This window comes from Conger conger, chromosome 17 (genome assembly GCF_963514075.1).
Source record: "Conger conger chromosome 17, fConCon1.1, whole genome shotgun sequence".
Classification (NCBI taxonomy): domain Eukaryota; kingdom Metazoa; phylum Chordata; class Actinopteri; order Anguilliformes; family Congridae; genus Conger; species Conger conger.
The window spans coordinates 34,558,296-34,585,473 of record NC_083776.1 but is presented as its reverse complement, the minus strand read 5'-3'; the positions used below and the strand labels follow the sequence as shown (position 1 = coordinate 34,585,473).

At 42.6% G+C, this 27,178-nt stretch overlaps 1 protein-coding gene across 1 annotated transcript in view; it reads right to left on the bottom strand.

Moving 5' to 3' along the window:
• prkx (protein kinase X-linked) overlaps positions 1-22,328 on the bottom strand; it is a 48,125-nt gene extending 25,797 nt beyond the window's left edge. The window contains exons 1-3 of the mRNA XM_061226084.1: positions 21,567-22,328; positions 2,208-2,376; positions 243-506 (exon numbers count right to left, since the gene is read on the bottom strand). Coding sequence (XP_061082068.1) covers positions 243-506; positions 2,208-2,376; positions 21,567-21,753 — 620 coding nt within the window. The 5' untranslated portion in view covers positions 21,754-22,328. The remainder of the gene's footprint in view (positions 1-242; positions 507-2,207; positions 2,377-21,566) is intronic.
• Between the last annotated feature and the right edge of the window lie 4,850 nt (positions 22,329-27,178).

Sequence of the window (27,178 nt, the reverse complement as noted above, 5' to 3'; positions counted from 1 at the left end):
GGCTACGCTAAGCACTATTCCAACAGAAAGCTTTTCCTGATCATCTCAAACGACACCGAAACAAGCCTCCGCTACTGCTAGCTCCACCACCGCCAGACGCGGTCTCGGGTGAGAGTTCCCGCTCGGGTGAGAGTTCCCGCTCGGGTGAGAGTTCCCGCTCGGGTGAGAGCTCCCGCTCGGGTGAGAGCTCCCGCTCGGGTGAGAGCTCCCGCTCGGGTGAGAGCTCCCGGTCGGGCTCGTACCTGTCGGCCAGTTTCTTGGCGAAGCCGAAGTCTGTGAGCTTGATGTGGCCCTCGCTGTCCAGCAGGATGTTCTCGGGCTTCAGGTCCCGGTACACCACCTCCTTGGTGTGCAGGTACTCGATGGCGCACACGATCTCGGCCGAGTAGAAGAGGCCCGTGGCGTTGTTGAAGCGGCCCCGGCTGCGGAGGTAGCTGAAGAGCTCGCCGCCCGGCACGTAGTCCATCAGCATGTAGAGGAACAGCTCGTCATGGTGCGTCCACAACCTGGGCAGGGCCAAGGAGACATCCCTCAACAGCGCTGCTACTGACGCTGACCCGCTACAATGACACATCCCTCAACAGCACTGCTACAGACGCTAACCCGCTACAACAGCACTGCTACGGACGCTAACCCGCTACAATGACACATCCCTCAACAGTGCTGCTACTGACGCTAACCCGCTACAATGACACATCCCTCAACAGCGCTGCTACTGACGCTAACCCGCTACAATGACACATCCCTCAACAGCACTGCTACAGACGCTAACCCGCTACAATGACACATCCCTCAACAGCACTGCTACAGACGCTAACCCGCTACAATGACACATCCCTCAACAGCGCTGCTACTGACGCTAACCTGCTACAATAACACATCCCTCAACAGCGCTGCTACTGACGCTAACCTGCTACAATGACACATCCCTCAACAGCACTGCTACAGACGCTAACCCGCTACAATGACCCATCCCTCAACAGTGCTGCTAGTCGCTAACCCGCTGCACACACCGCTGGGAATTCTGGAGTTAAGTACGTAGTCATATTCATCTCTTGCCCTCTCAGCGACGCTCAAGTTTAAATCTCAGTATCCCACACTTCCACCCACTCAGAGATCACCTGCGCTTCCCCAATTCAGCCTCCAACCACAGGCTTCTCAAACCTGGTGACCCCTGTGTGCGCTGGATCATTTTACAGCTATTGCTCTGGTAAAATAAGGCTGCAGAAAATGGGTTTTAGCCTTCCAGAATTTATTTTCCTCACTTGAACCGTTCAGATTTCACACACTGCCATCTGCTTCATCTTGGGGTCCAAACTTTCAGCAAATATGAGCTGATATCACCTGTCATGTACTTATTTGTCAAAAAGGTAATCCCTCTGTAAAGGAATCATTTAGAAAATGCACTGTTACGTAATGTTATGTAATCTAATGTATTAGTTGATTTGACTGATTAAAAGTGCTGGGATATGAATATGGAATATTGTATTACCGAGCATACAGGAGCCCTCGCTCGACAAAGACTAAAACCAATGGAGTCCAGCCCAGATGGGCCTCAGAGCAGGTCCCTCACAGCTCCATCACAGGGACAGGCAGCAGAAGCAGAGAGAGGCTGAACGAGCGGTCAGTGTGGCCCCCCGGGGCCCAGCCACGAGACACGGGCTTAGGAGCCGCGCTCTCCAAATGAAGTTAGCCTCTGCGTGACTGCACGGCCGATGTAGCCATTAGGTGCTATTGACATCCTCCCCTGACAGTGCTAAGGGTATCGAGGTCTACCCCAGGGGGGAGAGGACCCAAAGGTATACGGAGGCTTAAAAAATGCGCTGTGGGGCAGGGACTGGTCAGGGGCGGGGAGGCTGTGGGGTGGTGGCGGTGGGACACACAAGATTAAAATAGCGTGCAGTGTATTATTCACTTTCTGTTGACACTGCTACTGGCAAATGGAACGCTGCACCCATTACAAGCCTGCCACCATTTTCCTCTGTACTTGTACTGTGGTTTAAAAAAAAAAAAAAAAAAAGGTTTATGTTTACAACCAATCTCAGCCCGTGTCAGGCTGAGTTTTAATAAGTGGGCGGGTCACCGTAAAGGTATTCGCCGATTATGTGGGTCACGGACGGGGGGAGTTTCTGGGGCTGGATGGCAGATGGACGGGGAAAGGGGGGGGGGGGGGGGGGGGGAGGTTCTGGGGCCGGATGCAGACTCACAGCCGGATGATGAAGGGGTGGCAGACCTCCGTCAGCACGGCCTTCTCGTTGTGGACGTGCTGCTCCTGCTTCAGCCGGATCACGTCGGGGATCTTCATGGCCTTCAGGGCGAAGTAGCCCCGGGCCTTCTTATCCTTCACCAGGAAGACCCGGCCAAAGGTGCCCGTGCCTGCAACACAAGGCAAACTCAACCACAGTTTCGGAATAACAGCTCGCAAAGGGAGGACAGGCATAGCCTGACGTCGTGCTGAAGAATGCAGTCAGACAGCTGTTCTTCTGTTGCAGTCACAAACGGGAACTGCTGGTCGGGGTTGGCCAGGGAGGAACGAAGTCAGTGTGTGCATCTCCCCTGAGAGTTTAACAGCCTCAGTGCACACCCCTGGTACGGTATTAATTTTCTTTTGATTGGGACTGCCATACCCGATTTCTCAGTTTTGTTAGAAGTGCCCTGAGCATTGGCACAGCTCAGCTTGCTGCTGTGTTCTGTCTTCTGCAGTATGAACCGAGCGCAGCCTCTTTCTGCAGTGGAGAAAGGAATAGTCAGGACAATGGCCTGACTATCCCTATAGAAAGCCCTTAATAAGTGGGCCCATGCCTGCAAGGCACGTGGACCCAAGAATGAAACCAGGCTGAAGCCAATTTATTTACAAATGCAACTGCTGTCATGCGCAAGATGCATCAGTACATTTGAAAACAATGCATACAGAATTTTATTATGTTATGAAATACGCAGCATTACTGTAAGATATATAGAGCTTCACTGTGAGAAATACCATCTATGTCCTGCTGACAAATTTCAAGGGGAAAATATTACTGGAAAAATAGCTCTGCAGCAGATAAACAACCTTGTATGTTAAGCCTTGCTCTTGATCTATAATTATAATTATTATGATAGTACTAGGCGGCACGGATGGTGCAGTGGGTAGCACTGCCGCCTCACAGCAAGGAGGTCCTGGGTTCGAATCCCCGTCGGCCGGGGCCTCTCTGTGTGGAGTTTGCATGTTCTCCCCGTGTCTGCGTGGGTTTCCTCCGGGTACTCCGGTTTCCTCCCACAGTCCAAAGGCATGCAGGTTAGGCTGATTGGAGAGTCTAAATTGCCGGTAGGTATGATTGTGTGAGTGAATGGTGTGTGTGCCCTGCGATGGACTGGCGACCTGTCCAGGGTGTATTCCTGCCTTTCGCCCAATGTATGCTGGGATAGGCTCCAGCCCCCTGCGACCCTGTTCAGGATAAGCGGATGAATGAATGGATGAATGAATGATCGTACTATTAGCTACCTTCTCACGCAGCAGCATTATCTTTATCCAAGTAAAATGTTTAAAAGGTTATATTTAATAAAATCAGTTTAATCATCAGAAATATTTGAACTTGCATGGATAAAATCACCCCATTAACATTAAACGCTTCCAACTGAAGGTTGAATACAGGCCATTTCATCAGCAGTCAGAACCTGCTGTTTGAATGCTGCGTGCATTATCCTGTGCTGTCCTTAAGCCCCCAGCACACGGGCATCTAGGAGAAGCAGCTGCTTAAAGTCCAGTGCAGGCTGCGGTACTAGGAGCTCGCAAACACAGGCTCAACACACTGTTTTCAGCAGCCTCTGTCATCCCCCAGTTCCTCAAATCACACTGACGTTCATCTGACTTTTCTCCGAGATCCATTTCATTTCAGGAAAGTACATAAATGAAAAGGCGTGGGAAATATTTTACAGTTGCTGTGCATTAAAATATCTGTTGGTCTCCATGAGTACAGGAGAGAATTAAGGACACACCCACAGTAGCACAATGATACAATGACACATAATATAGCCTTTTGGAGCGACTTTATGGGCATGCCATTACGATTCATTGTTCCACACAGCAAACTGAGTAAGAGACCACAGGCGTGGTCCGCTGCACCAGGTCTGCAATCCAAGTCATTCAACGCCATTTTAACAAAAACTGGACATACTTAACCAGTCGGGATGCTGACAGTATGTGCTACATTAGCCCTTTCACACAGCAATCCTTCCCATGCATGGTTCACTTTTCTCAATGGACTAAGTCCGCTCGGTCACTGCGTGATGCGGCTGCGGAGACACCGTTGCAGCACTGGTCCAAATGACCAGGTGCTTCTCCTAATGCAAAATGATTGTGTCATACGGTATTATAGCCAGGGTTTATGTACTCTAATCTAAAAAGATTGCCCAGTTAAACCGACATGTTTGCCGCCAAGTTGATAAGATACATTTTTACTGTGGTCTAATGTAGACAAGACAATAACAATTCATAAAACCAAAACATGTTGTGAAATAACAGAAGCATCAACCTGCACATTCAAGAATAGATAAAATTCCTTTGGGCCTGACCGAGCAAGATAGTTTTAATTATATTTAAAGCAAGTGCAGGTTTACCCTCTATTAACTAGAGAGAGAAAGGAGCATTTATACTTTGTTTCTACAAAGGGGTAAGCATAGGTAGTAATGGAGAAATGTTGACAAAATCAGAACATGCATGCACGCACGTACATGCGCACACATGGACATACATGCACAGACACACGGACACACTGTGGTACCAGACTCAGCATTCTGAACGGACAGCATTGGCTTGAATCAGTAGCTACAAGTTTAGGTGAACAGAATCCAGGATGGGGGAACAGAAAATTAATTATATGGTTTTGTTCTTGTACAAATGAGCCATGCACAAACCTTCCGAGCTCCAAGCTAAAGAAAAGAACCTTGGTGGGGAATTAAAGGAAGAAGATTCCTCTATTGTGTCGCAGATAAAGCAACAGTCTATCAAAGACTAGGGCGACCATTTAAGTTGCTTTCTGACACTGAACTAAATCTGGATGCGTTTTACATTTCTCTTCTGCAGAGTTATGAAAGTAAAGATTTGTGCAAATTCAAACTATCTCCTGTATCATGCACTTGTCTGCTCTAGAGTCAGGTTACCTCAGGACAACACTGCATGAACCAATTATATTCAGAGGCAAGTAAGATAACCCACAACCCTGAATAAATGCTAAAATCACATCTTTAAGAGATTAAAGCTGAAATTTCATCCTCCAACCACATTTGAAGGTTCACGGTTCCAGGGAAAAGCACGACGTCTCCAAGACCTTTTCCGACTTGCAAATGCACTTTGCATCTGCTTCAATTAAGCGGATTTATTTTGAGTCAGCTAAAGCAACATCCAAACAGGGCGAGCACAGCCCGCAGGGCGGGGCGTGCAGAGAGCATACGCCCTGCAGAGAGCATACGCCCTGCAGGTGAACCGACAGGTTACCATGGCACTGCCGTCCTCTGAACAGTCAAACCCGACACACTGAAGAGAGCGAGACGCAGCAAGCCATTTGCATTTCGCATCTACAGAAAACACGCGCGGACTACCGACTGTATCACAGTGATGCATCCTTCATAAACACCGAGCACTTTATTAGGTTTTTATTAGACTTATTGATTCATTTTTACTTCTAATCCTGTAGCCCATCTACTTAAGAGTTATGATGTGCTGTGTGTTCAGAGATGCTCTTCTGCATACCACTGTTGTAATGTGTGGTTACTTGCATTACTGTCACCTTCCTGTCAGCTTTGACCAGTCTGGCCGTTCTCCTCTGATGTCTCTCATTAACAAGGAGTTTCTGTCTGCAGAACTGCTGCTCACTGGATTTTAGTTTTTTTTTGCACCATTATTTGCAAACTCTAGAGACTAGAGACTAGTCTCTGTGAAAATCCCAGGAGACCAGCGGTTTCTGAGATACTCAAACCACCCTGTCTGCCACCAACAATCATTCCATGGTCAAAGTCACTTAGATCACATTTTTTCCTCATTCTGATGGTTGATGTGACCATTAACAGACACTCCTTACCGTATCTGCATGACTGCATGCATTGCACTGCTGCCACACAATTGGCTGATTAGATAAAGGCATGAATAAGTAAGTGAAATAGAGTAAAAATGTTCCTAATAAAGTGCTTGGTGAGTGCACATGGCTCAGTATCTTAGATGAGCAAGCAGCCATTTCACACATAATCCCAGAGCATGGGGACCAACCCCAGAGAAAGATTACAGTCCAATAGTGAAGTACAGCAAGGATGAGGGATCACCAAGCTATTGTACATCAATGCACCAAATCACCATGCAGTTCTACATTAATGCACCAAATCACCACACAGTTCTACATTAATGCACCAAATCACCATGCAGTTCTACATTAATGCACCAAATCACCACACAGTTCTACATTAATGCACCAAATCACCATGCAGTTCTACATTAATGCACCAAATCACCACGCAGTTCTACATTAATGCACCAAATCACCACGCAGTTCTACATTAATGCACCAAATCACCATGCAGTTCTACATTAATGCACCAAATCACCACGCAGTTCTACATTAATGCACCAAATCACCACAGTTCAACAATAATGCACCAAATCACCATGCAGTTCTACATTAATGCACCAAATCACCATGCAGTTCTACATTAATGCACCAAATCACCATGCAGTTCTACATTAATGCACCAAATCACCATGCAGTTCTACATTAATGCACCAAATCACCACACGGTTCTACATTAATGCACAAAATCACCATGCAGTTCTACATTAATGCACGAAATCACCGACCTATTCTACATTACCACAACAAATGATTGTACCAGTATGTCAGCCATATTAGCAACTACACAAAGTCACACTGTCACTGTGACACAGTGCACTGCATACAAGTACAGCGGCTCGTCAATGTCAACGGAAGGTTGTGCGAACAGACTTGTTTTACGCTCAACGTCACGACCCAGCGCAACCTTTCCCACAACCCTGAACTGGATCTACAGAGTCAGAGGCTCCAGAGGGTCAGATTCAGAGCAGAGAGAGAGGCACAGCAGAGAGCCCATCATAGCGGAGCGTGAGCTGGTTCCCAGCGCGGGAGCAAGGACACCTTCAGCAGTTGGAGAACCTCCAAAGCGGCTGCACAAATTACACGCCGTTCTGCGCGATCGCCAGTCCCGCCGAGTGCACCAGGCCCGATCACGTCACTCCTGCAGACTGCTAATATCAGAGATAAGACTGAGCGCAGGGGGAATGCAGTCACCACTGCCAGCTGGTCCTCCGCGCTACTGCAGGAAGGTACGCCACGTTCGGTACAGTCAGGCATCCCTAACCTTCACCCCATGCTCTAGGACACAAGACATCTGTGGAACTCTAATCAAAATAATTACAAAATACTAATTAAAAAGGTGACTGGGCATCAATCCTTTCACAACTTACATTACATTACTGGCATTTGGCAGAAGCTCTTATCCAGAGCGATGTACAGTTGATTAGATGAAGCAGGAGACAATCCTCCCCTGGAGCAATGCAGGGTTAAGGGCCTTGCTCAAGGGCCCAACGGCTGTGCGGATCTTATAGTGGCTACACCGGGATTAGAACCACCAACCTTGCGTGTCCCAGTCATTTACCTTAACCACTATGCTACAGGTGACCTTTTTTGCCTGCTATGCACAATTGCTACAATATAATTAACCAATGAACTTAACTTAGAATAAAGTTAAGATGCTATCTTGGTCTGTGGTGACACAGCTTAGGTTGATATCTTGGTCTGTGGTGACACAGCTCAGGTTGATATCTTGGTCTGTGGTGACACAGCTTAGGTTGATATCTTGGTCTGTGGTGACACAGCTCAGGTTGATATCTTGGTCTGTGGTGACACAGCTCAGGTTGATATCTTGGTCTGTGGTGACACAGCTCAGGTTGATATCTTGGTCTGTGGTGACACGTCCTGTGCTGATATATGGCGCATATCACAGAATACAACGTTGAGACTCCTCTATTCCCTGGATCACTCCTTATCTGCTTAAGAGTTCTATCCAGTCAATTAGCCTGGCTGATATGCGACAGAGATACCTTATCTCCCCCTCTCCCCTTCAGTACCTTGAATGATTCATTAGCCCTGTGTGGAGAGGAGGCTATTGTTCACATTTATATTGGCAAAGAGACTCACCATAAATATATTAAACAATATTCAGCGCCAGCCGTCTGAAGAAAGGAAGGCGGTGTTGATGAACGAGCGCAATCCCGCCGCCTCCATGTAAAATTAAAGGGAGAAAGTACACTTTGCTCGACGGCAGATAGCAGGAAAGCTCAATCTCCATCTGCAGCAGTGCAGGAGGAGTAAGTAATGAAATCACAAAGCCTGAACAACCAACACGCCCGCAAACACCTTTCCCCAGGTTCACAGTTCAGCACAGACCCAACCTCAGGCCTGACAGCCAGCACTTACTCCATTTGTCTTTGCAATTTCATATCATTCCACAACGTCAACCAAGCATGTTGATAAGATTTTTATTTTATTTTTTAGAAGCAACAACAAAAAAAAGCCCCCACAAAAACATAAAATCAAAAGCATTCCATCTCTCTCTCCTTGAGCTGAACAGTTTTGGGTGGGTGCTACAAGATGCCGCCCCCCCGCCCCCCCCCCCCCCACCACCACCACCACCCTGTCCATGCCGTCATTAGTTATTTGATCAGCAATGACAAGGGTGCCCCTCCCATCTCCTGCCCACACAACTCCTGCTTTAAAAATGAAAATGGCGTCCCAGAGTTAGACAGCATGGGTTACACTGCACGTGTTAGGGTTGTCACCTTCAATGCAGAAAAATATGGAAGCCACCCCCCGCAATCATAAAATGTGGACAGACATTTGAAAGGTTGCTGTACAGTATAGAGAACAGTTAACATTTGTGCTTCTGACTGACGGACGGAAGAATGCAGAGTGGAGCACACTGCCACTTTGATTCTGCCTCTCCAGCTACGTAATGAGAAACTGCTTTAGTTTTATTCATGAGCATGTTATTCTCACCTCACCATTGCATAACTATGCGCAGAACAAAAACTAAAATACGGAACAAGCATTTAGCATAACGAAACTAGAACCAAATAGGTGGGGGCCTTTAACACACACACACACACACACACACACACACACACACACACACACACACACACACACACACACACACACACTTTATAAAACAGAAACAATCTGCTTGCTTTGGCAATCAATTCCTAGACAGTGATACGTAAAATGCGATTAATATGATTCAAAGCAGCATTATGAGGAGCCACTTAACGAATGTGATGTGACATTCACGGCAGAGGTGAAAAAATGCAGCAGAAACAACAGAGAGGAGTTAGTAAAACAAGGAGCTGGCCAATTATACACAAGTGTGCCACGAACAGAGCTCCTTAGCAACAGCAGTTAATGTCCAGAGTGCCCACTTCTCTCCCGACCCCAGGCTAAAACCTGCAACACAGACACATGATACTACAGCTATTCACACCAGTACCAGCCGCAGGGTGAAAGAGGGTCAGGAGGGTTTATGAAGACTCGATGATTTTTAAAACAGGGGCTCCCAAACATTGGGAAGCATTCTAAACAATAGGGTCAGGCAATATATCGCAACTTATTCATTAGAATTTTCCATTTTGGAATTGTCAAAAATGTATATCCCTGTATTGTATAGATTAATTAACACGTCAACAAAACTGCCTGTAACAAGTGTAGTGCGTGCTTTTGATTGGTGCTACCATCATGGATGGGCAGTTTATTGTATGCAGAGAATCATTTCTGTAATGTAGCCTACAGCCCACTGCATGTCCTCCTGCAACCCACCCGCAGACCCTAACCCACGGTTCAGGAGCTGCCTTTCGCTGGACAGCTAAGCCCTCGATTCCTGGCTCAAGCAGGGGCTCAGTTTGTTCCAGGAAGAGTCTGCGTGTAGCAAGTGTTCAGATTACACGCTAGAGTAAGGCTCACTGAAATCTGTGGGCAAAGGGCTCTGATTAGAATAAACCATTTCCACCTGACTAACTCCTTTGCCTTTGCTACATTCCAAGGACACTTGGAGCAGGGAGCAGCTGAAATGCCTCTGGCGTGGGGCTCTGTGAATGTACAGCCGAACAGCGGCTGGGCTGTCCACTATACTCAATGTTGGCATAAGCCTACATAATCCTGCAAACAAGGAGTACGGCTCAAACAAACGAAAGGCAATCCCACCTTAACCACCAGGTGCTGCAACACGGCCTAGATCTCGTGTTCAAGCCTATCTTCTCCAAAGTGGAAATTGATCAGGGTTAAATAGAACAAAACAAAAAAAACTGAAGGGAACGCAAATTACATTTTGCTCATTCAGAGCGCAGCCTTTAACAAGCAGGCACAAGTTGTACGATTTTAAAACCAAGTTGTTGTTCTTTTGTCATGTGCAGTCAGAGTCAGACCATCAGCTGACAAACCGTCAAAAAATTCTGAACGCACCCAGGAAATGAGTCAGTCTCCTACCCCAGCTGCATCTGCCGGCAGGCAGAGTAAAGGAAGCCATATCGCAGCCTTGCGCAATTTCAACCAACAGAATTCCAGAGCAGAAAAGCTGGACAGCGGCATTGTTTCCAGATAAAACTAAAAACTCTATAATAAGCAACTCTACCTTAAAGCAGACTATCTGAAACCCCATCACAGCAACAGAGTGCTGCTTTTGGAGGTGCCAACATTTCCGGAAGAGATGTTGGGCCTAAATCCAATCACTGGGGACATGAAAGGTCCCAGCGATCAACAGCCATTGAAGTATAACTGGCCAAATCAAGTCCTCCTTCTCCACTTCAGGCGACAAAGTGCATGTTCGGTGTTAAATGACTGCCATGCAACGCCAAGGAGGGTGCAACATAACAGCAGTGAATGAGGCAAGTCTCTCCTCGCCTCTGCAAAGATAATTGACAAAATCAATGTCATAATGCCTCAACTTTGAGAGCAGCCCACACAAATGTGAATATGGCTAACCAGATACATACCGGTCACATATTCAAAATGGGATGCTTCTGTGATGCCAACAAGGACCAACAACATTTTTTATTTCTTTTTTTGCCATCTGTTCACACAACTTTGCCAAGGGATTGTTGTCCAGCTAATCCTAGTGTCTCAAGGAACTGAAGAATCAATAAAAGCAAAAATAGTTTCCAAAACATGGAAAAGATACCAAGAAAACCTGTATAATATGGAGTACAATATCAATAATATTGAATAAATTGTATATGCGCGTTTCAGTTTCTGACTTATTACTCAGCTTCATAATAACATTTTTATTATCATTGGCCCAACTCTGTCCCTCATGTTGACAAAAACTAACAGACACAAAAGACAATCAAAAGCCTAGAATCAACACTAGATACTGAAATCTCTCATACCTGCACAAAGGAAGCATTGGAAAACACTGCTCTAATCACAAACAGCTGAGAAGGCAACTGTCCAATTTGTTTTTGTCCCTTAAAATCAGGAGACTATGCATAATAAGAGATGCAATTCCAACACAGATCACCCGCTATGGACATAAATACCTCAAATTAAAGGGGAGTCTGCATTTGAACCTCATATTCATTCATTCATTTAAAATCCAATGTGCTCGAGTACAGAGAAAAAAACAAACAAATACAAAACAGAAATTACCACCACCTTACAGCCTGCACTATATGTTCATGCTATATTTCAACCCACAACTGGACCATCTTTTAATAATATTTGACCTCAACTCTGTCTAGATGGGATAGAATCTTGTTTCCTGGTTTGCGGTCGTACTGAAACCTTGTGTGAAATTTTGTCCGGTGGAGAAGCGGATTGTCTCGGCCTCGCCTACGGCTGCGTTAAATAATCAGCACAGGTGCTTAAAGGTGTGCTCGTTTCCACAATAAGGGGCACAGACCGAGAGAGCACTCCTAGAGCGCTGGTTTTGTATTGTGGGTTGTTATTTTATTTTGACAGCTGAAAAGCAGCGGAGCTGGCAGGCTGAAAAGATGTCGCTCGGTTCTTCTTTCTGCCTTTTTTTATTTTAACTTATTGTGTTCGTTTATTATTTTTGCCTGGAACCCTTGAGGCGGAAGGAAGCCTTTATTATTATTTATTTTGCGTTGGTGTGGGCGCGCTCTCTCTCTCTCTCTCCACACGGCAAACTATGGTCAGATATCCAGAAGTGTCACGTCTCCCTCCCAGGGAAGTCACCCACCGTGTGACACATTGCTTAGATTCTTTTTACTTTTCTTGTTCCCTCATTTAATCTTGTTCAACCAGTCAGTGGCCCTATGCGCAAACACAGTCACACATTTTGTTGTATTTTATAGTTTCCTGTCGGAAATGCGACATTTGCATCTAGCCCCTTGTGTCAGATGCCTCTTTACCGTGTCAAATTTCGAAACCCTGTATCCCTGGTCGTTGTTCTCGCTCCATTAACTCTTCCACAGCCGGTCAGTTATCTAGTGCATACATAGCGGCGCCCAACACCTGCACTACGGACTCTCGCTCCTCACCTGAATGCAGAGAAATTGGTCACTATTTAATTGCACAGATTTAAACATTAATGATTCCGTGGCCCCTCTTAAGACCGGGAGGCTGAAACCCTAGCCTGAGCCCTGTAAATGATGATACCCATGGTCTCTGAACGGTTGTAGAAAAGCTGCTGATATTTTGAGGGACTTCCACGATGCAGATTTAAAAATAAAATCTATTTTTTGCCAGACCTTTAATTCAGTGTGCGGACAGCGCTCCTCTGCCTTTTGAAGATTCTTTTGGTTCCACTCACCTCTTTACTTGAGGGACTATCTGGCTAAATTCCAGGAAACTGCAAAATATGTGAGAACAAAGCATTTCTCTGATATCATCTCCAAAGATCTCCACAGATCCATAGTCCGATTTGATACTATAAATGCAGCACTTAATCCTGCTGTTGACACAAGCCACGAGGTGTCCCCTGCTACTTTCATTGCATTTTTTTCTTGACAAGATTACTGATCCTCGATCCCACATCTCACCATCAGCTGATGATCTTCAGGTCTCTTATGCACACTGCTGTCTTAAATCAGTCCAGGACAGTGTCTCTTTTCTGACAGAATTCGTTTGTCAAATGAAGCCCACAACCTACCCACTTGACATTGTTCCATCACAGCAGAGCTTTTTGACATGGTTGGCCCTAGCATTCTCTCTATGATTAACAGCCACCTTGCCTCAGGCCATCTTGTTTCAAATATGCAGTGGTTCAGCCGCGGTTCAGAAAGGCCAATCTTGACACCAAAATTCTAAATAGTTACCATTTTTATCTCAAGTTGTGTTTTTTTATTTTATTTTTATCAGCAATCTTTTCTGAAGCAGAATGGTATCTTTAAATCATCGGCCTGGATTTAGTGAAATACATAGCACAGAATCTGCTGTAGTGTGAGAAAGTGACCAATGATACGTAGTTAGGCGTTGACATTGAGGATTGTGCCATCTTTATTCTCTTGGACCTCAGTGCTGCATTTGACACAGCACATCGTGATCATGGCATTCAGGGTACCATCACAAAATGCTTCATTTCCGATCTGAACAAGAAAACCTTTTCAGTCAATTAAATTTCCCATCCTCCATAGTCCGTAATTGTGGGGTCCACCAAGGGTCCATTTTATGTCCGATCCTTGTACCTGCTCCCCTGGGTTTCTATTTTTAAGCAGTATTCATTTGCATTGGCATGCTGATAATGCTCAGCTTTACCTTGCATTAAATCCCATACGATTTGATGGAAAAAAAAAAACGTAAGATTAGTGATCATCTATGGCCACCAAATTTGAAATGTAAACTTCAAAAAGCAAAGCAAAATAATGTGTGAGTATTGCACACACACAGACAAACATTTGCACAGCAATTTAATACTGGGTATAGTTAAAGGACCTTCATCCGAACCGTTAGTTCAAGCCCTATAGACTTGGTAAAGCTAAATTTAAATTGAACAGCATTACCATAAATAATTCATAGCTACAGTCTGTGAGAGTAAATAGCAGAGAGTACAGTAAGAGGCAGTGATGTGTGCGATGGGATTAGATCAGGATATGGGATTGGACGGTTCTGGGGCCATGGTCCAGGTTTACCCAGCAGGCAGAGAGGGAAGTATTCTTAGCGCAGCTGGATTGGTGAAAGAACTTGGCAGTTATGGTGGGGGGAGGGGAAAATCACAGGCGTGGGGCAGATTTACTCTGATCTGCCTTCTGATTTGCTCTGCCTGCTCGCCACCCACAGCAAAGCAGGATGGGGCAGTTTGACAAGGGTCAAACGCATCGACTATTAGAATGCGTTAGTATTCAAACTGGAAAGAAAAACATCACGGAAAAACTTAAAGGCCCAGTTTTATCCATTCCAATATTAGTTTGTTAGTTCAAACAGCAATGCATCGTATGAATTGTTGAGTTCTAGAAAAAAAGAAATGTCTGTATTTGTGTCCAAAACAAAATAGATAAAAACTAAATCTGGAATAAGGTCAAAACCAACACACTGCACCAGCTGTGGTCTAAATTGCACTGATCAGTGTTTAATTGAATTACATATACACAATTGATTGTAATTTTACCTGACCCCAAATGACTAACACATATTTCGAGATGTTATGCTTGAATATCAGGATTTATTACTCATCTAATGCACCTCGGTTTTTAAAAAGGGTTAACATTATTGGAAATGGTATTAAAAGTAGGCTATAACTATTATTTTATTGCATTTCATAAACATGTCAGGAATGTTGCCAGTTTAACAGCACTGCCAGGGGAAAAAAGAAAATCACATCTCTTTACAAATCAACAACCTGGGCAGGTGTTACCATCTCAAAAAAGCTGAACAGCTTGTGGGAGTCTCAATAAAATAAAAAATAAAATGTCCAGGCACAATTATGTCCATGAGAATACTCAAAACCTTCTGGGATTCTCAATAAAATAAAATAAATAAAATACTGATCATTATAAAATACAAATGGCCTGAAAGTGGCATAACTATATATATATATATATATAAAAAGGGCTTTATTTTAACCGTTATACTCAGTCAGTCCCTTTCAGCCCACCAATTGACTGACGGACTTTGCTGGGCACCCTGTGTCAGCTACAGGAAGTTGGCCCACCCCTCTTGAGCCTCTTGAGCCAGGGTTCTCCCTGCTTGTTCTACAGAAGAGATTCTTGAGAGTTGTTTTTTTATTTTTTATTATTTTATTTTATTTTCTTCTGCTGTAAATGCATTGTGAAAAACATGTGGATGAAATATGCCAGATGGTCATACGTTGCAACGGCATGGGCTCCTCCTGTCATACGTACATCCCAAATATTGGAAAAGCTTTTTTTGTCACCAGAACTGAAGTGGAGGATGGATAGGGGAGTGTGCGCGTCTCTCCTGAACGACGGGAATATCACAAGCGACAGCAGCTTGTGACGGCCCGTGTTAAGTTCTGTATACACAAAGCCGATGATCCCAGAACAGTCAGAACTGGCAACATGTTTTACCGCAGTGCCAGCCGTTCCAGGGCAGGCGAGATTGGCGTGCCGTTCTCCCTGCTGTGTGATTGCAACCGGGACGACAACGTTGAAACTATTCTGCGTTGAAGCAGTTTTCTTTTTTCCACAATCCAATTTTAAGCCGTCAGAACAAACAGCACAAGCAGGCCTTGAGCATGTAAAAACCACTATATGAACGTCAACATAGTACCGCTGGCTAGCAAAAGAAACACAAGTAATACAACCAATACAATGAGATAAGCTATTTAAATAAATAGATGGAAGCATATTGCACAGGATCACAACTCACAAGTGATGTCAAAACATAAATGGAAAAAGGTGGTCAGTCAGAGAGCATGCCTTAAAGCTGCAAAAATGACCTGACCAAATTAACAACCTCAAATTGGCTCGCTTCGTTTTCTCTGAATCAGTTATAAGCCAACTCCATTGTAAAGATAATTAAGCAGAACCATTAAGCAGTTTTCAACAGTTGTGTTGCTATAAACCATAACAATAACCCAACTTAACAAGGCAACCTGCCATCTGACTTAGGACCTAATAACCTGGTCAAGTCACCTATCTGTGACCACCTCTTGATCCATTAGCACTGGTACAGAGACATTTTTATTAAGGCTGAAAATACAAATTATAAAATAAATAAATACATCAGTGAAAACCATTGAGGACAAGCCACTGTTCAAAACGAGTATTCTTGTTTTATTTTTGGTACACTTTTCAGCTTGCAGCTTTCAACTGTGCATGTGATAAATTATTTAAAAAGAAAGTTTTTCCATTTCCATGTGGCATTTTGATGTTTTTGTATTCTTCCTTGCGGATACTGAACAGCCTTCATGTCTTGCTTTTTGATAAAAAGTTTTGGAGCACTTAGACACCAATATTAATCACTTAACACCATGTTTTAAGGCATTTGCTTTCGAACATTTGTGGTTATACAGTCTGGGTAAAATCAGACATTTAGTAATTCCAAACCAGCCAACAGCTCTGTATCCTTAAAACATCTTTCTGCTGAACTGCTTCCACAGACCAGTATTCAGGAGCAAGACAGTGGACAGCAGAGAGATGCGAGCCACAGAAGTATTAGCATTCAGATGCACGTCCATCTGTGGATAATCAAGCTAGAGGACTGCCACAGGTGAAACCGTACAATTCATAATTCTCCATAAACTGCTAATGTATGGTAAAGCAATACAGATACAAATTCAGAAAAATCACATCAGCTTAATGCGGGGAGGGGAGAGGGAACGGACAGGTTCATCCGGTTTTTGTAAATCCAGTAGATACCTTTGCTGAGATGCCAGAGGGTTTTCTTACTGCTCGGGGTGACCAAGATTTCAAAACTCACATTAAATACAGCTTGCAAACAGACATGATTAATTCATGTCCATCTCACAATATACGAGCATAAATTAATAAGCAGGCCCTACATTGCCACAGCAAGCAGTTATGGGTTATGGCGGCAGGTTGTATCTCAGTATTCATGGCCAACAGCACATGCCAATGTTGCTTAGAATCTGGTGCCATTATAAGCTACATATTTTCATATATTGATATAAAATTGTGAAACTGAAACTTGATATGAAAAGAATGGGAGGGGAGGAGAACCATCATTGTGTAAAGCAATTGCATATTACACAGACCAGCTGCCTACTTAGGTACAAATCTTTTCTACAAACACTGCCAACACCTTAATACAAATCCAAATAGAAATCTAAATCTAAAAGCACTACAAGTAACCAGAAAGTGACAATATGTGAATCAACCACATTTACAGAAAAGCAGCTCAAACATTTTAGTTATCAGACCTGGGCCCTCACTAGTTCTCCCGCCAGCAGCAATCTGCCTAGGATTCAAAGTTCAACATTTTTTAGTACAAAGACACGGTACAATGTGGATCGAGTGAGGGGGAAAACAATCTGGCATTTCAGAACTCCATCTGTCCCTTATTTTTTTGCCTTAAGGCAGTAGTGCATGTGGTTGCGTTCAATAGCAGATCTCAAACGTAGGGTCGTTAATTTGGTGAGAAACTCATTGCATTTACCAGCATTAATCACTGCTTGATAAAAAGGCCCTGTGCAAAAGTTTGGGGACCCTGTCAGTTAGTACTTTGTAACTCCTCCTCGGGCAACTATAACAGCTTGTAAACGCTTCCTGTTGCCAGCTAAGAGTCTTTCAGTTCTTGCTTTTGGAATTTTTCCCCATTCTTCCTGGCAGAACACCTCTAGCTCAGAAATATTTTTCGGCCTCCTTGCATGCACAGCATGTTTGAGATCTCTCCACAGATTTTAAATAATATAAGTCTGGGGACTATGGTGGCCATTCCAAAACATTCATCCATCTTTCCTGGAGGTACCTCATGGTTGATTTCTAGGTATGCTTTGGATCATTTTCTTGGGGGAATACCCATCCAACTTCAATGTCTGGACTGACCTTTGAACATTAGCCTCTAGAATTTCTTAATATCCACCTCCATGCTTCACAGTTGGCAAGGTGTTCTTCTCTACATAAGCTTCACCCTTTTTTTCTCCAAACATACTTTCTTTGGTGGTGGCCAAAACGTTCACATTTTGGTTTCGTCAGTCCAAAGCACATTGAGAACAATGTTTTATTTTGCATACTTCAGACGATCAATTTTGTGTTGAGGTTGATCTTTCTGATAGGTCTTTTTTGTTTAAAGTATGTTGTATTGTTGTCTAGCTGTTCACATGACCTGTGTTTGCTACTCTTTTTCAGCTCTTCTGCAGTGATGTGTGGGTTCTTCTGAGCATTTCTCACCAGGTGTCGGGCCATTCTATCTAAAATCTTTCTTGGTCTTCCAGACCTTGCCTTGACTTCGACAGTTCAATTTATCTTCCATTTTATAATAATGTTTCTGACAGTGGGTAGTATGACACCTTGAGTTTTTGTAGCATTCTCCTTCTTGGTGGAAATGAACCACAAATCAATATTCATTCTGAAATCCTTGGACAACTATTTAGAGGAACCCATGATTGTCAAAACCAGACTGAACAGCCACTGCAGTATCATACTTTAGAAGGCATGAATAAAGAATCCAGAATAAAAAGTTCAGCCCTGGGATTATACTCACCTGACTCATTGAAGTAACAAATAATAATCCAAAAAAAGTTTTCCAAACTTTTGCACAGGGCCCTTTTCCTTTTTTTATATAATTTATGAACAGTAAAAAAAAATTGAATTTTTGCACCCAACTGCAAATCAATGAGTGTGTTCATTTTCAGTTAAGATCAAATCTATTGAATTCAGAATTAAATCCATGCACACCAAGGTTTTCTAACTGATGCCCCAAAGCAGAGGGATATAGACATTTTCAAAGATTACGAGTTTATATTGGAAGAGCATTCGTTTCCAGACAAATAGAATATTTAGGAAGCAGTACCAGAAGAACAAAATAGCATGTTCAGCACCCCACTTGGAAGAAAGGCTCACAGAATTTTAAAAGAAAGCAAAAGGATCCAACATAACGAATCACACGGCTCACTTTATTAATATCAGCACATTATTAGTGTTTGGGTGACCAAATAAACACTTACACCTAACCCCCCGCCCCCCCGCAATTGCCAATGTGTATGCAGCTGTTCTGTTTGGTACAGCTGAACTAACAGCATTAAATATTTACATGCAGAGCTGACAGAGAATACCACTCAGTCAGGATACTTCATCACCAGTGATTTACGGCAAAGCGTCATCTTCAATTTACAAACTTAATGTGACAGATGAAACCCAAGGACAGACCAACCTCAGACACGTTCTGGATCCCAATCAGCCAATCAGATATGCAAATATCATGCTCATCCAATTAAGTGTTTGACAAATTGGAGAGCTGACCGATAAAGAGTCAACGTCTTTCAATAGATTTGAGAGAGAACTTGTGATGAGAGATTTCATGTCTGGAAGACCCATCAGTCCCCTTTCCTGCATTAATACCTTTGCGATAACCTTGGGCCCAGAAAACCTCCATGTATCCTGTATGAATCAGTTAACTGACAACATTCCAGGACACGATGTACACTGCAGGTTCAAAATAAAATGTGAATGCAAAACTTTACAGCAAAGGTGCACCAGAACGAGTTTAGGTCTAATTCACCAGATATAGCCTACATTAATGGAAAGGAATGCTGGAAATGATCACTGGACTTCTTTTTGCAAAAAAAACAACAACAAAAAAGAAAAAAGAAATAAAACCCTAATACAGAGTTTAAGCTGAAGCGATAACTTAGGACCCAACTGAATTGGTTTTCGAAATACGGATTAGATACCAAGATAGCTAATAAACAAAACCAGTATTCATTCACATTTTCAGTGGGCAGACAGAAAAAAATAAAATAAATACATAATTAAAAAGGAAAAACCCATAATTTTACTTTACTCAAATAAACATGGCCCTTATATAAGTCTGCCATCAAGCAATAGCAATAGGGTGTTGATGACCAAGCTCACACTCGCTCTATCCCAGCATAACACCCTATGCCCACCTGTCAAACCTAAGGTAGGGCGGTCAGGTTGTCCCATAAACATCCGATAGAGATACAGTACATTGCCAACTACCAACAGACAGCAGGATCCACTGAAGTGTATCAGGGATAATTGTATAATCCTGGTATCTGCAGAGAATTGCCAAATCCAAAAGCTTTTCCCAATCATTCCATTGCAACAAGATCACTAAAGAAATCATAGATAAATCATATGATTATAAATCATAGTCTGGCTATTGGACAGGGAGCAGAGGAGAAACAAGTTTCAGGAATTTGGGTGATGCCATTCACAGATTTACCTTTACAATTACTCTAAAGTGTTTTTAAGAAAACTTCAGAATTGGGAGTCACACTGAACAATTTCAGAAATAAATAGAATAAATACACAGAACAAATTCACACCACTGGAGACTTTGTAGTACCTCCATTGCCTACAACTTTTCACCTCACTTTTCAAGTAGCGTGAATGCATTTAAACCATAAATGCATAAAAATGCTCATCTCACACATCTAACAATCTCACCTTAGGTAAGTCAAATTAAAATGTGCTAGAATTTTAAGAATTGTAAGTTTGCTTTCCATCCAAAAGAAGCACGATTGGTATTGTCACAACTTGTTTGAACCCAAAGTGGATCTTAGCTGGAGGAATAATTGTAATTATTTTTAGAAGAACCCATAATTACAATAAGATGCATACAGTAATATATGTAACTTAAGGATGCCAGTTATCTAACACTATCCACTTATTATGAAGTTTGAGTCTTCATTTCACCTTCAATAAAAAGTCTGCGTGGGAAAAGGGTTGATAAGTTAATGCTTAAAAATACTAGCGTTGGCTCCATAGCTAGCAACAATTTGGGACTTGTTTTATCTAACGCTAGCCATTACATACTGGTTAGCATTGTGTGTCGCCTGTGATGGTGAGTGTAAATTATCTAGGAATCTGCCCATGTTTGTTTATCCATTACTTGGACTACGAATGCAACTGCTTCTTTGCCCAGGTTATCAGCCGTTCTAAAGTAGTAATAGCTAGTTAATACCGAAGGCCAAGCTAGCAATAACAAAAATAGAAAAAGTAACTTAGTTACCGTTAATGTTATAGCTAGTTAGCTCCAATGTTACTTCGCTGACGTTTAACATGCGGCAGGGCTGGTCACAGCATGCATTAACGCAAACTCATAGAATGTCGTTCTGAAACTAGCAAGCAATGGCTAAACTTAACTTACTGTAAATGCAACTAACGTTAGCTACTGTAGCTAGGTAAGTTCGCTGGAAACTTGACAGGCTTTGTCGGTGAGAACTCACGTGAATACATGGGAACATAACTTTACTGCCGCAACGTTATAGACACACGCAAAGTATAAAATAAATAAATAAAAAAATAAATAAAAAAAATAGACCAAGTTAAACCACTGTGATGGAGTTCTGCAACATAGGCTAGGCTAGTTAGCAAACGTTAGGTCAGCTGGTTACAACGTTATTCTCTACGATTAACGTTAGATAACTTGATTTCGGAGTTGGATACTCACCAACTGTAGCGACGGTATCCAAGTCATCAAGTGAGTATGTCCTGTTGTTGGTGACTGACAGTGATGCCGCCGCAGCCAGTGTGGGACTGGCTGTGGGACTGTCTGTGCCACCGGCAGTGCTGTTGGCACCCTCCCGAAATGAACTGCTTTCATTGTTCACTCCACTCTTAGCTCTGGATGATGCCATATTCCGCCCCGGTGAACGTTAACCTACGTTACTTTGCCAAAATCTCTCTTGCCTGTTATTATCTGAACACAAGTGTTTCCCCTCCGAAAAACGTTATCGATTTAGCGCTCATTGATTCTGTCCAGCTATCGTCGCATTTCTTTGTCTGGACCGCAACGGCAACGACTCTTCTCGTTTCCTTCCCCTGCTGAATTGCATTACGTTTGCCTGGCAACTAGCTAGCCAGCTAGCTGCATTCCCAAAAGCGTCGATACGAACCAATCAACCGATAAGCCCACTAGTTCGCGTGGAAACAACCACTAAAGAAATGAAACAGTCTAAAGCCAGACTGAACTTCCGAATCGGGCAGATCCTCGCACGGTGCACTCTACAAGAGCTGGATGTGGCTGGAGTAGTCACGGAACATGTCTCTTACATCACTACGCTAATGTTGACAGTCGCACTATGATATTTTAAATGTTTGAATTATTTACTTCCCTCCAACGCCCCACTCAACGTAACCTAAACCCGGCTTCCCATCGGTTAACTTAGCTGCAGTTTCAAACACCTTTACATGTAGCTAGCTAACGGGCTAACTCGCCAGACAAGGAAGGGAGACACAAAAGTTCAACTTGACAGTAAGGTAACCAATAATAAAAGATACGCCGCAAAAGATCTGACCAATGAGTTCATAGAAGAGGCGGGGCTAATTGGGAGAGGCGATCTCGCTTTTCGTTTTTCCGTCCATGGAAACACTGCTCCCTCTGCACCACACCTTGGGAGTTGACCATAGAGAAAAAAACGTGGAAACGCATTACATCACGTGTCAACGAATTATCGATGCTGGTGTAATAGAACAAAAGGACGCCCTCAGCCACAAGACCATGCAACGTACTCAGGTGAAAATCGGTGCTGAAGCCACTGTAAACTGTAAATTTCAAACATGTTTACATATTGAGCTAAGGATGTCCTGAGAAGCCTCTTTGGTTTGTCCAGGATCTTCAGAATCTCTTAAATTAACAATCTTATAAGCCTCTGTAAAAATGATTACACTGCAATTGAGCTGCACTGCTTTGCAGCTCCTCTTTAATTAATCTGAGTTATAAATAAAATAACAATAAAAAACAAAAAACAAAAGCATCATCATAATGTGACCAATCCACAATGTTGATATGCAGATTTTTTTGATGGAATCTTAACTGAAAAATGCTGTAGTGTATTCGTAGTGTATGTGTTAAAGTTATAGATATGTAATACCAAGTAAGCATCAAAGTTATTTTTAAAGAAAAAAAAAGAAGGCAAATGTTAACAATGTTTACATTTCAGCAGAAGTCCAGAGACATGGTACAATTGCATTATGGTGAATAGAGATTTTAAAAGTATTGGGGATGTTACAATTATTTGCTTTTGTAAAAAGTGACAGTGCAGTCGTCATCGGGTTTCATGTATTGATTTATTTCCACACTGCAAGGATACTGCCTGCCTGGTCAATGACAAAAAAAGTAGTTTAAAGTCAAGCATACATTTTCATTAGATTGTGCGAACTTGAGTTTCAATTATTTTGACAAATAATATATCTTCTTATTTAAAAGCTTTTGGCTCAAGAGAAATTGGGCAAATTTGAAACTATAAGTAAACATGCATTTATAGCTAGCTTGAATTAATATATATATCTATTTAAATCACAGAGCCAAACGGTAAAAAGACTTTACTGTGGTTCCACATTGAATGTTCAGTCAGGTTTAGATAAGATGAGATTGGAATCTTTCCTGTTCTCTTTTGTCTCTTTTCAACAAAGCAGTGATTCACATTGGTGCTGAACTCAGCAACAACCTTTATGTAGACGTTTAAGATGGTGGGGCTATCTGGAAAAAATGGCTACAATTGTCCAGAAACAAAATAAAATGGGTGATATACCCATCAGTTATGCTGCATTACAGTCAAATTGAATACATTGAATTAGTTTAAACAGATTGTTTTCATATTTTTCAGACAAACTAAAATGTACCACTCTTGAATGAGTCCTCAGACCTTTCTTTAAATCATCTTTGTGGCACTGTTTCTTAAAACGCACTATAACACCATACATAAAATGTAATTTAATACAATAGATACTATGTCCTGATTCCTTCAAAGGGGTCCTTCAAAGCTGAAGGTGAAGCACTGGGGGTTGACTTGTATAGTAGAACATCAGCAGTTCCACTCCGTTAGAGCATCTACAAATAGCACAGAATCCCTCACCCTGTTTTCCAACGGACTGAGCCACACCATCCCCCACAGAAGAGACTGAAGCATTAATGGAGTTTAGTCGTAATGGATTTCAGCCATCAGTTCTGTTCACAAACACAACCAATGATGCATGCGTAGACACAGTTCTTTTTTTATTTTTTATTTCTGTTTTCTGAGATCTGCCTGGATACCAAAATCCATGAAAGTATTTCAGTTACAATTTACAAGTTACAACAGAGCAGCTCACATAGCACAGTCTGATTGGGCTTGCAACCCAAATGCACCACTGCAGTACTATACACTCAGTGAGCACTGTATTAGGTATTCATTAGACTTATTTATTTTACTTTTGAGTCTTCTGCTGCTGTAGCCTGTCCATTTAGAGGTTTGACACATTGTGATATGCTCTTCTGCATATCCCTGTTGTAGTACATGGTTATTGTACCAGCTTTGACCAGTCTGGCCCTTCTTGTCTGACCTCTCTCATCAGCAACGCGTTTCTGCCCGAAGAACTGCTACACACGTACTGGGTGTTTTTTGTTTTTCACACCATTCTCTGCAAACTTTAGAGACTGTTGTGTGTGAAAATCCCAGAGATCAGCAGATACCACCTTGTCTGGCACCAAAAAATGATTCCACGGTTCACATTTGGTTCACATTTATTCCCCATTCTGACATTTGGTCTAAAAAACAGCTGAACCTCTCAACCATGTCTGCATGCTTGTATGCATTTAGTTGCTGCCACATGATTGGCTGATTTAATATTTGCATAAACAAGCTAGTGTACAGATCTACCTAATAAAGTGAATGCTGAGTATATATGAAATCAGAAGACACTGCAGTAGCAGTGCAATATTGTACTTTGGCTGCTGGATAGAAATGATTATACAGTAACGTAGCTTTTTTTATTCACACGTATTGCACATTAAAACACAACGATTCTCTTCAGTTTCTTAGTGTTTCTGATTTGTTTTCTTTTTCACACAATTTGCATTGGTGCTGGGAGGTCTTTCCAGGACATGAAGGATGCCGTCTCCCCAGGGGGAAGAGAAGGGAATTCAGCTCCATGTTTGAAATATACTGTAGTGCTTCCATTTTCTCTTCAGCGTGGAGCAGTGTGTAGAGCACACTCTGAACACAAAAGGTCTGTTCCTCCGCAGCCTTTTCAAACACGCTCTTGAAATTGAAAGGACTCAGATATTTTTGTCTTTTCTCTATTTCACATGCAGGCTTGCTATGTAGCTTAACTAGAAATCTTTAGATGGCCGATTGAGTAGCTTGTTTTGTTCATACAGTATTTAACGCATCGACCACTCTCCCTTTCTTTCTCTCACACACAAATACACACACACACGCACACACACACACGCACACACACATGCACACACACAAAATATATATTTTAGGGATATTACATTTGCAATTCTTTTAGTGATTTGTCCTCAACATTGAATAATGAAATAGCTTGTTTTCTTTTCCTAGAGAACATTTTATGTTTATTTCCAGTTATATTGAACAAGCATTAACAATAATTATGAGTTATTTTATTACATTATTATATGTATTTTTTGAGTAAGTATATTTGAAATTCATTGAATTTGGGCCTCCATAATACAATATGAAAGCTTTGACAGAGTTGTGCTGCTGTGTACCAAACAGTGAATAATTATATCCATTGCACTCCTAAAATAGGGTTCACACTTAGCTGTCATCAGTGCCATGTGACCAAGTTGGTGCAGTTATATCTTGTGTGTCATGTGACTGTAAAGTCTTTGTAATCCAAAGACACCAAAATTGATGCCTGTACAACCAAAGCTACTGACCTCTTAGATAGCTTCAGCGGTAAAAATCAATAATTCAAAATGACACAATAATACATATTCCTTTCACATAAAAAAATAAAATAAAAATAAAAAATCTATACAGAAAAATAACACTGTCTCTATACGTTTGACTGGAATTTTGGCAGTTGCAGCTACACGGTCTGTTGGTCCTTTCAATCTACTCAAACGTGACAAAGTTATAAGGGCAGGCTTGGCATTTGAGATGTTTGTATTTTGCATGTCTAGTTATAGGCAAAGCTGCAAGCAGAGTAGGCTCAGGAGGCAAGGCTTTTTAAAAACCCATCCTAGTGGATATAGCATCTGGCTGTAAAAACGGTTTGGTGACAAGCCCATCCATATGGTAGGGAACAGCCCTTCTGACCGCCTACATCCATAAATGAGAGTCCGGAGGAGAACGGTACATTCATGACTGTTTTGTAGATAGCGAAAAAGATATTGCTTTTTCACTGGGACTTCTGGAGACTCAAACAGGATGTTTTAAGAACAGAATGCTGAGGCTGCAATGGGCACAGGCTCACCAAAACTGGACAGCTGAAGACTAATGTAGCCTGGTCTGATGAATGTCAATTTCTGCTAAGGCATACAGATGGTAGGGTCAGAATTTGGTGCCAACAGCATGAATCCCCACAGCATGAATGGACCCAACCTGCCTTGTGTCGATGGTCCAGGCTGGGGGTGGTGGTGTGATGGTGTGGGGAATGTTTTCTGGGAACACTTTGGGCCTGTTAATACCAATCAATCATCGCTTGAATGCCACAGCCTATTTGCCCAGTCAACGAATCTGAATCCTATAGAACACCTTTGGGATGTGGTACAATGGGAGATTACATTACATTATTGACATTTGGCAGACGCTCTTATCCAGAGCAACGTACAGTTGATTAGACTAAGCAGGAGACAATCCTCCCCTGGAGCAATGCAGGGTTAAGGGCCTTGCTCAAGGGCCCAACAGCTGTGCGGATCTTATTGTGGCTACACCAGGATTAGAACCACCGACCTTGCGTGTCCCAGTCAATTACCTTAACCACATAGGCCACCCCACATTCGCAGCATAAATGTGCAGCTGACAAATCTGCAGATTCATGCAATCATGTCAAAATGGAACCGAATGGAACAGAATCTAAAATAAATGTTTTCAAAATCTTGTGGACTCCATGCCACAAAGAATTGAGGCTGTTTTGAGAGCAAAGGGAGGCCCTACCCAGTATTATTATTTTTTCCTAATAAAGTGCTCAGTGAGTGTAATCTGCTTTGACATAATGCCGAAGCGCAGTGCCTCCACACTTCTCTCCCATGCCAACTTTCTTGCTATGATTCTCTCATCAATATCTTGGGATTGGCCAGTTCATGCAACAGGTACACCTTTTGTGGTG